The sequence below is a fragment of the Protopterus annectens genome, chromosome 3.part1 (genome assembly GCF_019279795.1).
Source record: "Protopterus annectens isolate FY-2018-M chromosome 3.part1, PAN1.0, whole genome shotgun sequence".
Lineage (NCBI taxonomy): Eukaryota > Metazoa > Chordata > Ceratodontiformes > Protopteridae > Protopterus > Protopterus annectens.
In genome coordinates, this window is record NC_056732.1 from 1,605,694,080 (window position 1) to 1,605,715,622 (window position 21,543).

Sequence of the window (21,543 nt, forward strand, 5' to 3'; positions counted from 1 at the left end):
GATTATCTGCTTAAGTCCATGGATACCTCATCCAGACAGCATCCTACCAAAGCGTGCCTATTTGTCATCTGATGAGGTTTACACAGCAGACCCTCTTTTCATCTGATTTTCATGGTCTTCTGACTTCATTAAATTAGCACTTATTAACTAGGAAAATGTATGATTCCTCCTGAAATCCTAACACAAAAAGGGCAAATGTGATGGTGACCAGGTCTTAAATGAGTGAATTCAAATGCAAAATAGGACTATGTAAATGAAAAACAAAATATCAGTGTAACCTTTTCACTTCACAGTACTTTAGCATCCATTTGATACAAAGGGTAATAAAGGACTGGAGAAAAAGAATTTGACAGCAGATCCATTCCTCAATGAAGGAGATCAGAATGAAGACAGAAACTCACTAGATAAAAGAATAGTACCTGTGTCCCAAATCCTCATTCTATGAAGATCAAAACAGTAAGATATGGAAAAAGAAATCAACAAAACTAATTTTAATTTCATAATAGGAAGAGGAGGAGTAACAAGAAAGCATCCATCCAGTCAATAATAACTCGGACGTAAAAGTTTGTTGCTTACAAAGTCTGGGTATTATGGTCAAACACAGTATAATTCCATGTACCAAATGATAATCTTTCTTAGAGATGCAGTAGAAAAGGGCTTCCATTTCAGAAAATTCACATGGCCACAAGTGCTTCAATTATACAAACAGATAAGAAACATAAATTTGTAGTGGCTGCAAATCAAGACTGAGAAGATAGAGGATGGATTAAAATTGAGCCCAGCTTGCAATGTGACAACACAAATGATGAAACAATGGCAATAAAAAGGGGAGACTTTTAGACCAAATGATGAAGTTCAGTGAATAAGATTTGCAAAGGCAGAAGAGTAGCTAGTTCAACCATTTTCCAGTACAGGTCCCACTAACTAGCTCCCTGCATCCTCAAAAAAGACGTCTGCAAAACTTACAGGATAGTAACAACCCCCCCCCCCCCCCGCTCTTCAAGTGAAGAGCTTAAAAAAAATAAAAAAATTGCCCATTCCTTCTACTGACACCAATGAGATGTAGGACATGCCCCCACCCCAACTCCAGCCACTCAAGTTCTATTTCCATGCCCCCGACCCTCCTACTTCATACCTTAATTAAAAAAAAATCTTATTTTAAACTATATCTAACTGCTTGCTACACTATAGTTTGCACCCTGCATGGAGCGTTAAAGTGCTCAGGTTTTTACTTAACAAAAAATCTTGTTTTCTTTTAAACTGTAGCAAACTGTTTCCAGCAAATGTATGTAGCAAGCAGCTGCTACAGTTTATACCCTGAACAGGGCACAACAGAGCTCAGGTTTTGAATTTAAAAAATGTTTTCTTTTAAACTCTAGCATACTATTCACTACAAATGTAGCAAGCAGTTGCTGTAGTATGTACCATGCATGGAACGTTACGGCACTCTGGTTTTTAGTTAAAAAAACAAAATCTTGTTTTCTTTTAAACTGTATGAAAACGCTTGCTACAGTTTAGAGCATACACAGAGAGACACTCTGTTCAAGTTTGACCGCAAATGTAATACTGGCTTTTAATGGAGGCACGATCATGCCCCCATAAAACTTTGTGTCCTATGCAGTTGCCCCTCTTGCCCCACCCTACCAGTGTTACTGTGCAAAGGTCAGTAAGAAAAGATGACAGAATTTGACATTCCAATGAAACTACTGCCATTTAGAAAAACAAAAATCCAGGACAAAGACATGTCTTGCCACAAACCTCCATATCCAGGAATAAACTGATTAATGGCTGTGCGACACTGAGGCAATACAACCTCACTTGTCAAAAATGCTCTTGTTTAGAGCACTGCATGACTCTGAAGGACACGGTCAACAAATGACTGATAACACTTGCCAGCTTTTTCTGCACTCCGGAATTCTTGTCCAGTATACTTGCTAGGTCAACAGTAAACAAGCATAGACAACCTGGATTCATGCACACTTAAGAGACAATATATTGCATGCTCCACTGTGCTGAAACTACAGACTAAGTGCATTCATTCATAAGTGCCTATATGAGTATATGTTTAAAATAAAGTTCGGGTCAGCAACCTGACTGCACAATTGGCTGAAGGTTTGCCAAATCACCAACCTAAAGTGTAAGGTACACACCATTACAATAGTCCAATTAAGATACAAGCAGTGTTGAGGCCACTGTCACTAAATCTGTATATGGTATAAGGTGCATGACCCAAGGTTATATTCCTGAAACGAAAATATATCATCTTGATAAAGGGTGAAGTCTGGCCCTTTAGTGTGAACCTATCATCAAGTACACCAAGATCACAGATACTGGAGACAAGTCCCGAACATTTTCCACTGTAAGTTATTACCAGAGAAAGCAAAAGAAGATATGACAGATGATGGTAGCATTCATAAGCATGAATCAGTATACATTTTTGCTGTACCATCCACTGAAAGAGAGAGTCTATGCAGCCATTCAAAGCAGACAGAACAAGCACAACTTCATGAGAAAAGGAGGGGAAAACTTTTATAGTATCAACATAAGACTGGTAGATACCACCTCTTCCAGCAAAAACATCCCTAAGCAGAGGCATACACACTGTGAAGAATAATGGAGTCGACAAGGTGTCCTGGGACACACTACACTCCAAAGGAAAGGCAAGAGAAGAATTAGTCTTGATACTAGCTGTTTTATGCTGTCCAAGAAGTAAGAGACAAACCACTTAAGAAGACTGTCTGCTAAGCCACAACAGCATTCAAGGCTTTGAGTAATATCTCACTGTCCACACAGTCAATGCCAGACCAAGAGGGACTAGAATCGAATTAACTGCCGACCCCACACCATCACAAGGTCATTAACCACTCAAATGAAGGTTCTCTCAGATTTGTGCCTCTGCCTACAATATGACTAACGATATAAGAGGTCATGGGATGTTAAGATATGAATGTTTCTTTGTGTACACCACTTCTAAACAACATTTCCAAATTAAGAGGTGTTAAAAAGAGGGTAGAAATTTTATAGAGTGCTAGCAATGTTGGCTTTTTAATGGTCAAAATTATCAAAGCCTCTTTTAACAAAGACGGAAACACTCTGGTTCTAAATGATTACCAAACATTTTGGAAAATAGCTGCTACTAGCAATCTGAAACATGACATTACTAACCTCAAAGGGCCAAGGTCCAACCATCACAACATATGTCACTAAGATGAAAAGGCATTTGCTGTACTCAGTATGCATTTGTACCACTATCATGCTCAATGAGTGAACTAGAGAAAAAGGAGAGTCTCATCTTCGCAATCTTACTTGCAAAGAAATGTGCATGCTCATAACATGATATGAAGAAAATACTTTGGGATAGCATATAGCTGGGCTGCTCTCTGTTTACTAACATGCACCAAGACAGACACCCCTCTCCCTCTCTGTTCCCTGTAGGGTCTCTACAACTGTCCTTTCAGCTTACTGTTTTCCTTCTCAACATTAACATTTCTATTTTTTGATCTTATTCAGGTTTCTGCTACCTTAGCTTTTGTTCCAGAAGCCAGTTTTGCCATGGTACTCTTCCCTTTAGTCATCCGTCTACTTGCCTTCTTTCCCATTTCCTCCTGTGTTTTAGACACTTTTTCAAACTTAGAACAAACAGTCAGTTTTGATCAGCTGAGCAAGTTATCTAGAGCTTGTGGTCATTAAACCCAATAAGAGTGACGAAGGACTTCTAAAAGTTCTGGGAAGAGAAACACCACTGGCTAAACCTTTAGCATCAAGACTGGTAAAGCAGCATGACATGCTAGAGCCAGCTTACTTATATGTCCAACTTACCATATTTCAGCGAACTACAGGACACCCTCTGTGACCAAGGAATGCCACAATACCTACTTATATGAGCTGGAGTCACTCAGCATTAAACCCAATACTATATTCCTGGGTGATTTCAACAACCAGCTATAGACTGGAAAATGTGCCACTACTAATGTGCAAGCCCAGAGATTCCCGGACTTTGTTTAGACAAATGCTCTGGATCAACTAGTCAAAGTACTCACTATGGCAGTGGTTCCCAAACTTTTTTGATTCTTGGCTCCCTTGAATCCAGGTTTTCCCAAGATCCCCCCCCTGCGGCACACATAAAGTGCATATTTCATTTATTTATTTATTTGACATTTGTTTAACAAGGCTGCCCAGCTGGCCTAGGAGACCTGGGGAGAAAAGCTCAAAAGTACAATAAAAAGATAATTACCAAAAAAAGTGTACATTTTGCTTAACAGCATAACACTGATCTACTATGGTTGAGAGGTATGCAAACCTAATGGCAACCTTATTAACTTTAAGTTTATAAGAGCAATATTTAAAATATGTCCCTATTTGGCTCTGTCCACCATACCTCTCAACTGTATAGATTTTTGCAGAATGTCCAGATTTTTGCCTCAAATTTTTGGTCTTTTTCTCATACAGTTATTGTTTTCTAGCAAATCACTAGCAGATCACTGAGGCTGAAGTCAGAAAATAATGACAGACAGTTGAGTTTCATACTTCATACCATTCAGAAAATTCATACTAATGCAAAACTTGCATTTCTATCAACTTTCTAAGTTTGTGAGAGCAGTACTTAAAAGTGTCCCTATTTTGTGCCTTTGTACCCCCACTATTTTTGGCTTTGTCCAGATTTCTTGATTGAAGAGGGTGACAGGTATGCATCCAGTGGTATGGTCCAGACTTACACAGACCTCATTGCTGCTGCTGCCAGGGATCACTCTCACTCTCAACTCCCTTGACACACACACACACACACACACACACACACACACACACACACACACACACACACACACACACACACACACACACACAACACAGTCTCTTTTGCATTCATGCACGCTTTCACTCACACACATCGCTCTCACTCTTTTCCGATCTCTCACACAGTCATAGTCACTCCCTCTTTCATACCTACATTCACTCACACATCACTCTCACTCTCTCTCTCGATCAAACACACACACAGTCACTTTCTTATTCATACCTGCATTCATTCACACATTGCTCTTGCTGTCTGTCACACCCACATGCCACACACTCACTCACGCATTCATTCATACATCCCTCTCACTCTTCCGATCTCATACATACACACACACAGTCACTTCCTAATTCACACATTGCTCTCATTCTCTCGATCTTACACATATACACACAGACACACAGCCAATTCCTCATTCATACCTGCATTCATTCACACACCCACACACAGCTCACTTCTTCATTCATTTCTGCATTCATTCACACATCGGTCTCACTCTCCCGATCTCTCATACACAAACAGCCACTTCTTCATTCATTCCTGCATTCATTCACACATTGCACTCACTCTCCCGATCTCTCTCTCTCTCACACAAACTCTTTTGCTTTCATGCACGCATTCACTCACACACGCAGACAGACACACACACACATATAGGCATTCACTTACCTGGCGGCCCGGTTCCAAGTGCTCCACGGCCCGGTGGTTGGGGACAGCTGCTATAATTGATGCCAGTTCTGCTAAAAAGCTACAGTGTAGGTCTAGACTAAGTCTGCCGCAAACTAATAGGCTCAGCTGCAAAATAAACTGCAAACTGTTCGTGGTTTATTTTGCAGCTAAGCTTATTAGTTCACAGCGCCCCTGTGAGGAAGCCATGGTTCCCCAGGGTGCTGCGGCGCACACTTTGGGAACCCCTGCACTATGGGAAACAATCTCCTTGACATCGACCTCATAAATATTGGTGGAATTTGGTTCCATTCCTTGTGTAACATCCTCACTTGTCAGGTCTGAAAAAAAGCAGTTTCCTTCAAATTAAAACTAAAACACAAGATATCAATTAGAAACTTCTCCAAGACAAACTTCCTACTTCTAAGTGATACCCTGGCACATTTCAAATCCCCCCAAACCCAGAAGACTGTCCTGTTTATATGTAAATGTACACCACTAATTTATATCATAACATAAACAACTGTGTAGAAGCAGCTGCATCAAGCAGAAATGAGCACAGTGTGAACCCTAAAAGCAAACCTCCCTGGTGGAACCACAATATTAATAAGTTTTATAACAAAATGAAGAAAACTATGGCCAAACATAAGAAATTAACCATCAAGCATTTTTAAAATAAACTAAGTAACACGGGAGTCTAATTAAAATCGCCAAGGCCAAATCGGAGCAAAAATAGACACCCAAAGGACAGCTAAAAGATTTTTTTCACTTATGTTTGTAATCTCAAAAGGACTACATAGCAGTGCACCAAGATGACTGTGCAAGACACCATTCATACTGAAGTTGAAGATACAGCAAACCTGCTGACCAATAAATTAATCTCAAACTTCACTCCCCTCACACTCCCAAATATCTCACAAGAAATGATCAGAAACCAATACGTCCCCAGCTATCACAAAGGACCAAGTCTTGGATGCTCTCTCAAAAAACAAAAATACTGCATCTATGGGTCCTGACAATATCCTTGGATATATCCTGAAAAGCATGAAACATGACTTATCCATGCTGCTAACAACAGTGTTCAACCTCAGCCTCCAAAAAAAGCTTCATAACAAGCAAATGGAGGACAGCAACACTCAAAAAAGTCAGCTGTACTAGGAAGGTCCCTTCACCGACTTGGGTAACTACTGAACCATACGTCTGATTAGTCTCATATGTAAAGATTTGGAAAGATCTATAAGGACAGGGGAACCTCCAAACACTGTAGCAATCTCAGTTTGGTTTTGACAAAGGCTGGTCCTGCTTATTTAACCTACTGGAAATTTTTGAAAAAGTCATCAAAACAATAGACAGAGGGAAGATGGTACACGCTGCCTGCCTAGACCTGGCCAAAGCCTTTGACACAATACCCAACTCAGGCATTGTAGAAAAAGCTTACTAAATTAGGAATAAACCCCTACATCACCACTGGATTGTCAACTGGCTCACAGACAGGATAGCTACCTCCATAAAAAAAGCAGTCACTAGTGGGGCCCCACATAGCTCAGTGCTGGGACTATGCCTGTTTGCCACCTACTTCTCATAAGTGCAAGCAAACCTCAGGGGTCTTTGGCTGACCAAGTTTGCAGACTACTGTAAGCTAGGAACAGTTACTGAATCCCAAAAAGTCTCAAACATCTTGCAGGAAGGCTTGTCCCAAACAAATAACTGGTGCCAGAGTCCTGGACTAAAGTCAAGTGCCAAAAAAGTGTATTACTGTATCCTTTGAGAAACTGACTGGCCCCACAAACTAACACATTGACAACACACCCATAAGGGTCAATCCAGTAGTTAGAGATTGAGGAACATACACAGTCTACGGTCTAGCATTTGATTTGAGCAACATGCGTCTACTGTTGTGAGTAAGTCCTTCTATATTGCTCTTATTTCAGAAATGTCATTGTCCAACTGTACTCAGCCCATATCAGGTCCATCACTGAGTATAATGCCCAGTTTGGTATCTACCTATCCAGACATATGAAACAACTATACTGCCCACAGAGCTACCTCACAAAGAGAATACAGCAAATAAACCACATAACCAACACAGACCACCTCAAAGCCCTATTGCTACACTCAAGTTTCTTACAGACTTAAGACGTGAACTGTGATTAGCCTAGAAGGCATCACCTGACCCAGTATTAAAGGGCCTACTGCACATACACAAGTCAAATGGTATCAGATGTACTTGATACAGAGACCACAACTTCTGTAACATAAACAGAACAGTTTGGAGGTAGAAATATATATCCCAGAGGATACCACTACTCTGGAAAAGACTCCCAATCCATGTAAACAAAGCTTATCCTTGTTTTGATTCAAATACAATTTCAATCAATGGATGAAAATAAAGAAACTTATCTTGGGACTGACCCTTGTCTTACTAATGAACAGAGGCAGTATCTAAATGCTTTATCCTACAGTGGGGTCCCTTTTCAATAATCAACTGTATGACCCCAGAATAATTTATTCACAAATAGGAAGTCTAGGAATAAAAATCATGGCACTGGCAAAGGTAATTTGAACACCTACTGGAATAACATGGTTATGCTTAAAATGGCCCTTCAGGTAGCAATTCTAGTATTCACCTATGAACCAATTGCCTTCCCAAACAACTTATTTCCTGGACTGCATCTTTCTACTGGCCCCCACACCCCTTCACAATTCCAAATATGTGCCTCACACCCGTGCTCTTACTTCCATTGCTATCCTTTTCCCTGTCCTCTTGTACGTTTAAGAAATAATTTAATATACACAACTAATGGCCCCAGATGATGTGCAAAGGTTTCAGGTCCTTAAGCATGTCCCATGTGTTCTCCCCATTTTTCTTCAGCAGTGGATCAACTGGCCTGTAATGCTTCAGTGATACCTTACTTCTATTTCCTACAACATGTCTGCACATCGTCACTACTTTACGTTTTCACATGTGACACCACTCATGCTACAGGGCCTCCATCTTCCCTCTAATCATGTTCCTTCTGCCCTTTCTCATTCTTTGGAGCTATCTAGACTTCAGTGTAATGGAATTATGCTATTCATTCTTGGTGATTCACTCTTTTCCCTCCAAGGATGTAAACATATCCTCTTTTTCTCCCTCCTATTTCTACCAAATAGCAAGTCTTACTAGTAACAGCTCTTCTCCACTTCTCAACTGCCTTTAGGCTTCTCTCTCTTCCCCTTCATCATAGTTCATTCTAAAGTTGAAATCCCCATCTCATATCGACCAACCTCAATGTCCCTCACAGTTGTGAAACCATACATCCTTTCACACATCCTCACTGCATTCATAAGGCCTCCTCTACTACTGTTATTGCTTCCTGACTGCTCCTGTTCCTCAGCTTCCTATCTGGATGCTTCCTCCTCCGCACAAATACTGTCATTTAACACTACAGAACAGTGAATGCTAATTGGTTACTTGCACAGCGAAGTAAGCCTCAGCCTCTCACTTCATGTCCAGTCTTAGCCTTTCTTTTGCTGTTCTCACTCCCTTTGCACCATTACTCCCTTTCTCAAATTTTCCTGAAACTTCTCAAGCCAGGGCTCCTCGATTAAGCTGGAGAAAGATGCTAATAAAGTTGAAATTCAAATGAAGAAATCAACAATTTTATTGGATTCATCCCATTAACGTGCCAGCAGAGTTGTTTTTCTCCTTTCCTTAGGTGCCTGTAAACCATGGCTTCCAGCAGTATTACTGACTTCTAACTCTAAATAACCAGATTCACCCTAGTCTTACCACACACTTCCCAACCCTTTATTCTCCCATTATCTCCCAGTCACTCTCTTATTCTTGATTGCATTTCATTCCAGATATGTGTCCAAACTTCTCAGGCATTTGCATCATTACCTTTAGTGTCCCACTTACCTCTTCTGCTAACAGTATATAATCCACCATTAATACCCTAGACTAGAACTACATTCACTGCTCTCTCCCCCTTTCTCTCTGACGTGCCTTAACTTTCTAGCCAGCTCTGTTATTACTACAATGAATAAACATGCTATCAGACAGTGAGGTCTGGTACTACTTTCCATGCTCACCTCTTCGGAAATTTCTCCCATTAACTATGACCTTATAAGGTCAGTCTGTGCATAAGGCTTTCAGCCACCTTCTAAATTACTCTTTAAATCCCTACTACTGTACTATTTACCAAAGAATATGCCATACGACATTATGAAAACTTTTATAAATCAAATAAAACTACCTGGATGCTTCTCCATTCCACTTAGTTCCATCTTTTTCATACAGTATGTAAAATGCCCCACTAGTTACAACTGCTTGCATCTCCTTGGCTAACCTGCACTGTAATGTACCCACATATTCTGGGAGTACAGAGTTTGGTCTAGTTACCAAAATTTTCATAATCATCTTAACTACTGTACTTATCAGTAAGATGGGTCTGAAGTTGCCAATGTGAGTGAAGTAATTTTGTTGTTTGGTAATACTACTATCTTAGCAAGCTTCATCTATGGTGATAACGTCACCCCTCCCCCATCATGATGTTTTCATCCCTTTAAACATTCACTAGTGCATCTCTTGGCCTTCCTCTTATCCCTCGTTACTGCTTAAATCCCTCTACCCTAAATCTCTCATAATTAAATCAGTACTTTTCTTATTACTACCCTTCTTTACCCTACCAATTTTACTCTGTTAACAGACTCCTCACCTTATAATTTCATCCTCATTCATAGGAGGTGACTAGGCTACTGATCCAGGGGGGGGGGGCGTTTTAAGCCTAGCCTATTACACCCATTATATTTTGAGAGAAAAGGTCTAGTCAATGCCTAAGGTTATTAGAAATGACTGCCATGTCCAAGAGGGATGTGGGAGCTATTCCTGGCAATAATTTATGGTGAAGATCACCTTATGTCTTTGAAGTAAACAACTTAACCATTATACCCACCCCCAATTCCTAATTCATTTCAATGTTTCCCTATACCTACCTATTAATCCTACTTATCAATCTCTATATCTACCTATAAATCCTACTCATTATCTTACTCTGGTTTACTCCTCCAGTTAATCTCTACTATCCATAACTGCATCCCTCCACGACACACTATCACTTATCTATTCATCCTTCTAAATCCAAAATATGCCACTACATCTTCAGTCACTAGCATTTCTCACTGTGCTCATACTCTGTCAACCAGCTACCCCAAGTCTCTCTCCATTTTTACTTACCGGCACCGACTGCACAACAATTAAACCAGAACAGCACATTTCTCTAGCATCTCCTCTGGAAAAGTCAACATTAATTACATTGGCACCCTGAAACACAAGAAAGCAGTATTGTTCCACCATTATTTTATTTATTTTATTTATTTATTTTACATTTGTTAACCGGGCTAGTCCAACTGGATACATGTCCATTTTCAGTGGAGGCCCGAGGAGAAAAGCTCCACTAACTACTACTTAACAAATTAAAAATATACAAAGTTATACAATAAAAAACATTAGCTTAGGCTTCTTTCAGGCTATCTAAGTATTTGAGTACAATGTGAGGCTTAGCAGGAATCTAGGTTAGATGATTTGCTAGGTTAAGATATGTTTACCATAGACATAAGTAGCAAAATCTAGAAATATGAATAAATAAAGAGGGATAGACATAAGCATTATTAAGAGGGGAAAATGAAGTAAGCTAGAGTAATGACGAAGATGAGAGATAGGTCAGGTGAGAGTAAAGGAGGGAAACAAAGTGAGAGAGAAAGGTTACCCAGGGTTATTGCAAGAACATAGCCAGTGGTTGTTTAGGTAGAGTTTTAGATTGGTTTTAAATAGTGGAATAGAAGTCAGTGATGTGAGGTCTGGTGGGAGATTATCAAAAATCTTATATAAACACAAGCTCAAATGTAAGTGGCTCTTTAATAGCCACATTGCTAACTGGACAATAACAATGTGACAGGATATACATTCTAATCCTGAACTCCCTCATCTAAGCCCAGACCCCACAAAACCAGGCCCACATATGGTGAAACAGCAACAGGTTACTTGTCCAACCATCTAGAACTTAAAATACCGCACAGTAACTTAAGAAGTCTCCAAAGCAAAATCACATAAGGTTATGCCAGTATAGCCCACCTCTCATCCAATCTCTTCATAGCCACAGAAACATGGTTAAAACCAGTTAGCAGGTACAGAAATACTTCCAAGAGGATATAATCTACTCAGAATAGATAGAACCAACAAAAACAAAGGTGGAGTTGCGGTTTTCTACAGCAAAATTTTAGATCTCTCCGCTTACACTGAAACTATACCCACTTTCAACAATGCTGAACTTCTCATATCACTCCTCAGATTGAATACTCACAAATCTATAGCCATCATAGGTCTATACATAACACCTAGTTACAACATTCCCATTCTGGAAGAGATCTTTTCCTGCGTCTTGGTCAACATAAGACTGGAAAGCAACTTCTTAGGAGATGTAACATAGACTGGCAAAAGATAGCCCAGTAAAACCCAAACAATTGAATTCAGCTATGCGGCTTCTTTCATTTGATTAAGGCTCCCACTAAAATTAACAAGAACACATCTAAAGAATCCATCCTAGTCGGAATCCTAACATCCACCCCAAACAATCTTGCCACAAGTAGCATCCCACCCAATAGCCTAAGTGACCACCAGCTACATCAGACACCATTGATACAACTGCAGTTGCAGACATTATACATCACTTATAATCTATCTAGTCATTGTCAGTTAAGCATTACATGGCTCAATCAAATCTTGCCTCAAACCTCGTTCCTTCTCTGCATACACAGTCCCCAAAATTCCCATTTTTTTCCTATGTAGTTTGCTCCTTCCCTATTCTAATGATCCCAATTCCAGTTATTTTAGCTTTTACTATATTTACTGTTTCTAGTAAAGTTGGTCTAAACTTAGATTTCCATTTTTTAGCAATTGCTTTTTTGGCAGCCACCATAATTAGACTCAGGAAAGTTTTACTACATCTAGCCAATTCCGATTCTGTATCATAGCTCAAAAAAATCATCTGCCCAGTCAATCCAATAGACTCACACAGCATCTCAGACAAAGTGGTCCGCAGGAAATCCCTAAAGTCTGCCAGCTCATTACACTCCCAAAAAACATGTTCCCAGACACCTCTTTCTTGCCCATCACACCTCCAACATTTGCTATTCACCTGAGGAAAAATTCTTTGGAGTCTACTCGGGGAATAAAAATACCTATGTAAACACTTGCAGACAAATATCCTAAATCTTCTAGACTTTGTTGTATATTTCGGAGATATACATATATCCCCCCATTATCTCTTTGCAATTTGCTTATCCACTCCTCTGATTGATTCTTATAATTATCATACAATATTGTATATTAATTATTCCTTTTTTAATGGCAGTTTCTGTTCTAGATTCTATTAACAACTCTACCAGTGCTGGTCTTTCATTTAGGACCCCCCTATTTCTTTCTCTTTGCCTATACCCTGGTATTAATTTGTGATAGGGAAGGTAATCTATAACCTACAAATAAATAACAAAAAATATATACACCTAATAAGTGGTTACATCCCACCAGGGAATAATACCCAATCAGTAGAATGTTTCCTTCAATGGCTAACTGAAAACTCAACTCATGAAACCCTTGTTCTCGGTGACTTTAACATCGATTGGCTCAACTGCTCCTCTCCTAACCCCAGTAACTTTATCAACCTGTTTGGATTCAGCCAAATTATACAGCAGCCTACCAAGATTGATAAAAATATTAAAAAAGAGTCTATTAGATTGGATACTATTTATTAACCTCCCCACCTTCCTACTATGCTAGCATACTACCAGACTCTTTCAGTGACCACCAGCCCACTTTTCTTCCCAAATATAAATCACACCACCACTCCAATCCCATACTCCAAATTATTAGGAACAACAAAAACTTTAATCTCCTTAGATTCAACTAAGAACTTAAAAATTTAACGGGTCTACCCTCTACCAATTACCTCTAGATGAAGCGGTTAATCACTTTAACACCGCATTCTTGACAATTCTAAACACACATGCTCCAGTTAGAAGAACCAAAGTAAAATCCAAAACAGCACAATAGCTAACCAAAGATAGAAAGATAACAATTTCACAAAGGAATAAAGCATGAAAAATTTGGAGGAGAACTAAAAATCCAACAATTCAACAAAAATACCAGGAACTAGGCAGCAGCACAAAAAAGGCAGTACTAAAAGATAAGAAGGACTATTTCCTCAACCTACAAAACACTCATCAAAACTATCCCTGGAAATGTTAGACTGGTATAAACAAGATACTGCATCCTGGCAAAGCCAGCACCCCTTCTCCAAATACCAATAACCCTGTCCAAATGTAGCCGAATCTTTCAACAAATTCTTTACCAAATCAATTCAAGCATTGGCCCTCCAACAAGATATTACCCCAACTAATAATACTCAAAACAATAGCCCACCAAATACTACATTCCACCTCAACTCAACCCCCACAAACTATATTAAAAAACTCCTCTCTAAATTAAAACCCACTACTTAAGCCGCTGACTCTCTACCTGCCGAATATTTACAAATAGCAGCAAAAGAAATAGCTATACCCAACTCCATCCTCATTAATCGGTCTATTTCACAGCCATCATTCCTTCAATCTGGAAAACAGCCTATATTACTGCCCTACATAAAGGTCGTAATTCTACAGAAATATCTAACTATTGTCCTACTGCCATCCTCTCCCCTTAGCAAAAATCCTAGAAAGATGTATCCACCACCAACTTACGGGACACTTATTAAAACACCAACCCCTTTCCCACACCCAGCATGGTTTCCGGCCTGCCCACAGTACTACTACTGCCTTATTAGCTTTTACTAATATGGTGAACCACAACAGAAATACTGGCAAACTGACATCTGCATTATTTTTGGATTTGTCAAAGGCCTTTGATATGGTCAACCATGAAAAGCTTATATATTCCCTCAGTAATCTCGGCTGTGAAATGAAGACTATTTCCTGGTTCCAAAATTATCTTATGGGTAGAAAACAGGCAGTACGCTGGGATAACAACCTATCACCACTGCTACCCTTCACCCTTGGTGTTCCACAAGGGTCCATATTGGGTCCCCTATTGTTTTCCATATTTACCAACTCCCTCCACACCTCCACCAATGATGCTTCAATAATTCAATATACAGATGATTCCACACTACTCTGCACTGCAGATTCTATGAATCAACTACTTACAGTCACCCAAAACCTTTCATTCTGTGGAATCCTGGCTTGTCAACCATAAATTACTGCTCAATCCTAAGAAAACAAAACTGCTAGTATTCACTTCAACCCGTACTGCCATTTTAGCAAATTCCTTTTGGACAGTCTCCAGAAATGGGACCATTATTACCCCTGACTAACATGCAAAATTATTGGGAATAACCATTGACGATAATTTGAAATAGGATATCCATATTAACCAAACAATTAAAAATACTAGGCAGCCTTTATAGGAATAAACCCTTCCTTACCCTCTCAGCTAGACTTGCAATAGCACATACCCACCATCTCTCCACACTTACATAAGCCTCTCCTATCCTAACCAACATCTCCAAAACAGAGTTATACAAGCCGTCCACATTACCATCAAACAGCAAAATTTGAAACAGGGTCTACACATAATACCCATCACTGCAAAAACCTCAAGTCTCTAGGATGGCTAGAATTCTCCCACCTCCTAACCTGTAATCAACTAATACTTGCCCATAAACTTCTTCATAACCCAGACAAAATAACAGCACTCACACACCTGCTCCAACTTCACTGCATTTCAAGAAATCGCCACTCTAGTGTCAAACTCCAAGTCAAAGTCAACAAATCTAATAACTCAGCAGGTGACCCACTCTATTGCAACTATATTGCTAGGATTTGGAACTCTCTTCCTACCATCATTATCTCTGAAAACTCTCTACCCTCCTTCAAGAAAATTATAAAAGACCACTTCAATGTAAACTGGTTATGTCCCTGCTCTGCACCTGGGTGACCATTATCCCCCTCATTTCACCTTTATCACTTTCCCAATTCCCATATCTAACCTCTATTAAAAAAGCCCTACTCTATCTAGCCATAGCTGTTTCAACAGAATCTACAGTTCTTACCTCCAACCATTTCTTCTCAGAATCTCATCTGCTATCAATATTTATACCCTATGTTGTGTAAATAGACTGTATATAAAGTTTATCTGCATGAATGTCCTTATATTTCTTGTAGAATGTAATTTAGTAAATTCTTAGATGTTTTCTTAGGCCTCATACTATTGACTGTATTACAAGTATCTTTAAACATCTAATTATTATGTTAAACTGTTTTTATATTGTATGTTGGAGCTTTTCTCGCCGGGCATCCACTGAAAACGGACATGTGCCCAGTCGGACTATCCCGGACAACAAATGTAAAATAAATAAATAAAAAATAAATAAATTACCTTTCCCTTTCTAGTTATTTGCTCCAATACCTTGGTTCCTTTGCCAGTTTTCTCCAATAAATTCCAGCCCCCTCTTGCTTATTATCTGTATCCCTAACCACAGTCATTCCTATCAGCAGAGCATTTTGTTTTTTAGTTAATTCTGGGCTTATTCCTGGTAGGCACAGATGTCTCTACACATTTATTGGCATGACTGTACAGGTTTTCTGTAAACAATTCTGCATATGCAGCTGTGTTCTCAGGGTTTGGAGGGAGGGGCTTGAACCTTTGCCAAGTTATCTCTCAGTAGATGGATGTCAAAGTAAGCTTTATTGTCATTTAGAACTACATGTGTAGACAAAATGAAATTTTGTGCATCAGCTCAATTCTTGACATTACAAAGGAAAGTGAAACAACACATACAAGTAGAGGACTAAACATATCTAACGTATACAATACTACTCCCAGTACACACAAGATAAGTGCAGAGACATTTACTAACACTCATATACAAAAAGAATACCCTCCCCTGAGTTAAATTAACTACCCTATTTAAAGTAATACAAAATGCACTGCAGATTGAAATGCCTAAGTTATTTATCTAATATTGCACTTGAGTAAGTTAAATAGTACGGACTATGGATATATATATTGCACAAATAAATAAAAATTGACTTATTATATGCCCAGACTCTTGGGACAAGTGCCGAGTTAAGAAGTCTAATCATTCTTGGGTAGAAACTGTTACTGAATCTTGTAGTCCTGCAGTGGATGCTGCAATATCTCCTGCCCAGTGTTTGCCTTAGAATAGTTGTTAAATGTTACTGGGTTAGCTGGGGACACAAAATTGATTTTTATTATAAAGGAGATAGCTTTGTGGTCTGACCCTACCAGAGAGGGGGGGGAGGTTGGTGTACAGCACACAGCATTCTCCCATGTTTGTAAGCACCAGGTTGAGTATGTTTGCACACTAGTGAGAATATGGACTATATAGTCCAAGGTGTTTGCAATTACAAAGTCCAGGAATCTCTGGGTCTGTATGTTTGGGGTCGAGTAAATACCCCAGTTTAAAGTGGGGTAGTTGAAGCTGCCCATGAATATGGTAGTAGGTTGAATGAAGGCCTGCAGTAAGTCCAAGTATGAGTTATGGCTGTCTTGAGTCAGACAGGGTGACCCATAGCTTGCACCGATATTATATGGGACTCTGTCTGTGGAAATCTGGACATGGAGAAGTTCAAGAGCATCACCCTATTTGACTAGTTGTGAGGTGAATTTCTTTTGACATAGGTTGAGACACCTTCACCTTTGGTCCCTGCCTGTACCATGGCTGGCCTGAATATATGGAAGGCACTGTAGCCATGCACTAATGGGGTGCTCTCTGTGACTTTAAATGATATCTCAGTAACTGTATAGATGCACACATTCTCCAGGGTTAGCAGCTCCTAGAGGGAGTGAAGTTTCTTGTTTAAGATCCAGGCAACGACTAGTAACACTTTTAGATTCCCTTGAGTTAGTTTTGCTATGTTAGAAGGTTTATTAGTTTGACATTGCCTAAAAAAGGTACCAAGGGGGAAGCAATGTTTTAGCCAACATTTGAAAGCCTAGACAGGACAGGTGCAGGCCATCCTTGGCAAAGCACTGTGATCTGTTGACCATATCCTCCATGTTGACAAGTATGTGGTGTAATGACTTGAGTGCATGGGTGATATGGTGGACCATGGCCCCTATTAGACAACTGGCTGTTATCTTCTCCTCATAAAGTCTAGTGAGTGGGAAATCTGTATGTCTCATAATGGAGTCTCCTATGATTAAAATATTGGGTAGCATGTTGATCTGCCTTATTCAGTTTTGCAGTTGAGACTCCAATGGTTGTGGCTATATTTGTTGTGTTAGGTGTTGTTTGGGTGGAGTGCTTTTGGAGCTGCTGAGGATTCTTTTTGCAGGGTGAATGTCTAGGAGGTCTTTGGGGTTTAGAAGTTGCTTTTATGTGTCTTAGTATATGTTGGTTTATGCAGTGGGTCAGCATTAACGTGCGGTGGGTTTAATGCTTACATTACCGACAACCTGAATGTTATTTTGAGTGCTTTTGTGTCGGTCTTGTCTCTAGTGATACTGTGTAATTATATCTCTCACAATATTAAATCCATTTCTCTAAGGATTAGCTGGTTGTCACTGAACATGGGATAATTTCTACATTGTATCAGGATACCCATATCTACCAAGCTGCTGGCTGAGCTATTGGGAAAGTGCCTATCTATGGTGACAGGTCATTTTTACGCAAACTACAAAGGGGTGGTATAACAGGCTAACTTAGATAGTGTGAAGGTAGAAACTACAACTAGGCTATTTATAACTGAAGCCATGTGGCAGTGCTCCTCAGTGCACAAACAAATTGCTCTTTGTGCAAATAAATACTGGGTAAAGACACAGGGGAAGTTTAATAGGGAAAATGTACTTTCTATGTGCCTGCATCTATAAAAGGCACTGCTAAACGGTACTGCTCGGCAAGCAGTGGAATTTACAGACTCAAAGAAAAGTGACTAAACCAACTAAAAAGCACTCTGACCAAAGAAAGGATCTCACTTTAAGCCTCCCTGTGCATTTCCCAACTCAAACAGTTCAGATAACCTTCCTATTGCCACTAGAATTGCAGTCCTAGTTTTCTTAATGTAAAACACAATTTAATTAGCCAAATGTGAAAAGGTACCAGAAATAAATGAAACAACTAGCTACAAGTAATTGCAAGCTAATTCGAAGGCAGGCAAGCCAACAATTAGAAACATACACTTTAAGGTAATTTCAAAGCACAGTAGCAGCAGCTAGACCAAGGAAAAGCAAACACACTTTACAGTCATGAAATGTAGAAAAATGTAATACAATAATTTGAAAATGCAGCAGTAGTCTTCAGAAATAATTTAGACAGGAAAAATCTTTCAATTTAAAGTATTTATCTAAGTCTGGATAGCAAGAGATGCAAGCCAAAGACTCTGAGAACACAGACATGGAAGCTAAGGGTTTGAGCTCTGTGGAACTGAGTCAATAGCCGAGCAAACATGCCAAATTTACAGACTCGAAGAAGAGTGACTACGCCAACTAAAAAGCACTCTTGTCAATGAAATAATCTCACTTTAAGCCTCTCTGTGTGTTTCCCAACTCAGACAGACCAGGCTACATTTCTACTGTCACGAGAATTGCAGTGTACATATGATGTATGATCTCCCACCGCTATGAAGTGACCCTTAATGTGCCGTATTACACAAAAGCATACTCTCCCCACTTATTCTTTTAACCACATCAAGATTACAAAAATTACTTACCCTTCTACTATAGTTCTGTTGGCCAAACGTATGCAGTGTTCCCACAGGACATTTGACACTGGCAAGGGAATACGTACTCTCTTGGAAACTTCATTCAGCCTACTGTTAAACTGCTCAAATTCCTACAACAGAAAAGTTTAGCTGTGAAATGAATGTTGCAAGCATTACATAACAAAATCCACTTAAAGTAATACATGTTATGCTTATTTTTTTAACCAAAACACAGGCTATAATTCTTAAGAAATTGAGTGTTAGCTGCAACCAGTAACAATATGATTTTTAGTACAATACTTAGAAATATGAAAGAAAGCAGGACAGCATTTCGTCAGTGACAAACTCATCATTAGTGACTATCTCTGTGATATGGGGGAAAAAGAGAAGAGTATTCAGGGTTAAAGCTGCCACACACTGACCTCCCAACTAAGAATGTAAGACTACAAGTCTCTTGTGTCATGTACTTCAACCTTTACCTTCTTTAGTACAAACTGCAAGGAATAAAATAACATGATCTGCAGGAAGGATCTCAAATTATGATTGATCTTGCCATTACAAGCACATTCTAGTATTCTAGAAATATGCAATATGGAGCAAAATGCTGACACTCAAGTATAGCTATAACCTCCACAACCCCCAAACTGAAGCTTAGAAACCTATGAAGAAAAGTGTAGGACATGGCTCTTCCAAGGACAAAACAACTCAGATTTGTTTGTCACAGAAGCCAAAGGGTAAAAAGGATACATAGACAAACCATTCAATCAAAGCTGCAAGAAAGACTTAGCCAAACTAGATTACTCACTGTGTAACACCTTAAACCTTCTATAGTGAAGGCCTATAGTATATATGCAAATGACCTCTTAAGTGCTACTGTTGCTTCAGCCATATGGTTTCTCAATGCCCATGACTTTTATTTTACATTTTTTATGTCTTTATGGGTACGGACCCGCGGTAGTGGTGCTGCGGTAGCATTGTCGCCTCACAGCAAGACGTTGTCGCGTTTGATTCTCAGCTAGAGCGTCTTTGTGTGGAGGCATACGTGAATGGGCGTGCCTTTGTTGAAGGTTGTGCGTCAGGGCTGGTAACTTGGCAAGTAAAAATCCACTACCAAACATTAGCGGACCAGAGTTCCGCTGTGGCAACCCCTAACCAGGATAAGCTGAAAGACAACATGTCTTTATGGGTACATTCAGGCCAATAAAGCCTCTACTGGCCTGAATGTATCCATAAAGACATAAATATATGAAAAGTAAAAAGTCATTATTGGCCTGAATGTACCCATTAATTCTTAAAAAATGAAAAGGAAAAAGTCATGGACATTAAGAAGCCATGTGGTTGCAACACTGGCATGTCTGATAGTCACTGACACATCGTAGGTGGAAGAAGTGGGAACAGTGAACACATTCATAACAAAAACAGGTCTGTAAGCTCTGACTAAAAGATTGTAGTAAGCACCGACTACGCTGCATCTCTATTATGAAGAAACAACCACTGGCCTTTCCATAAACATAGTTTTGTATGTAACCACCTCTGATATTCCAGCTGCTAGTAAACTTTTCTATTTGCAGTAACTATCACATATATCAGTAAGATACTGCTAGCTAACATACCTCTCAACCTCTTAGAGCAAGAAATGTGGAAAAGCTATAAATGAGAGTGGAACATTGGCCCAAAAATAGGGACAATTTTTAAATATTGCCTTTATAAACTTAGAAAGTTGATAGAACAGATTTTGCATTAGCACAAATTTTCTGAAGAGTATGAAGTCTGAAATTCAAATGTCTGTCATTATTTTCTAACTTTAATCTTTAATGATCTGCCACTAACTTGACAATTTTATGAAAAATGGACCACAAATAACAGCAAAAAACTGGACATTCTGTGAAAATCTGTACAGTTAAGAGACATGCTCTCTAAACAGTGAATATTTTTACAGCACTCACTCTACAATACTGAACAAATAAATATCATTAATTAATAATGCAATGCCACTCCAAAGGCATTAACACGCAGAATGGAATTTCCAGAAAGAAAAACAGGAAAAAGGTTACAAGATGTATACAAATGACCATTTTATTTTCTGACCAAAAGAAAAAGCTGAACATAAACTAGAAATTACAAAATACCACTCTTACTGTTTCAGTTTGACAATCTGTGAAGAATCAAGCAATAGATATTTGACTGTGAAACTGAAACATGAATGCACTGAGTTATAAAAATCAAAAACTAAAAATAAATGTAGGCCAGCAATAAACAGGAAATGCATAGACATATACTCCTTTGCCTTCCATACAGGTATTGCTTACATCTTCTTTAAACAG

At 39.2% G+C, this 21,543-nt stretch overlaps 1 protein-coding gene across 2 annotated transcripts in view; it reads right to left on the reverse strand.

Moving 5' to 3' along the window:
- The window catches only part of VPS50 (VPS50 subunit of EARP/GARPII complex), a 2,487,651-nt gene that overhangs the window by 166,705 nt on the left and 2,299,403 nt on the right, over window positions 1-21,543 (reverse strand). For both annotated transcript variants that reach the window (XM_044067641.1, XM_044067642.1), the window contains exon 26: window positions 19,229-19,350. In XM_044067641.1, the coding sequence (XP_043923576.1) occupies window positions 19,229-19,350 (122 nt within the window). The remainder of the gene's footprint in view (window positions 1-19,228; window positions 19,351-21,543) is intronic.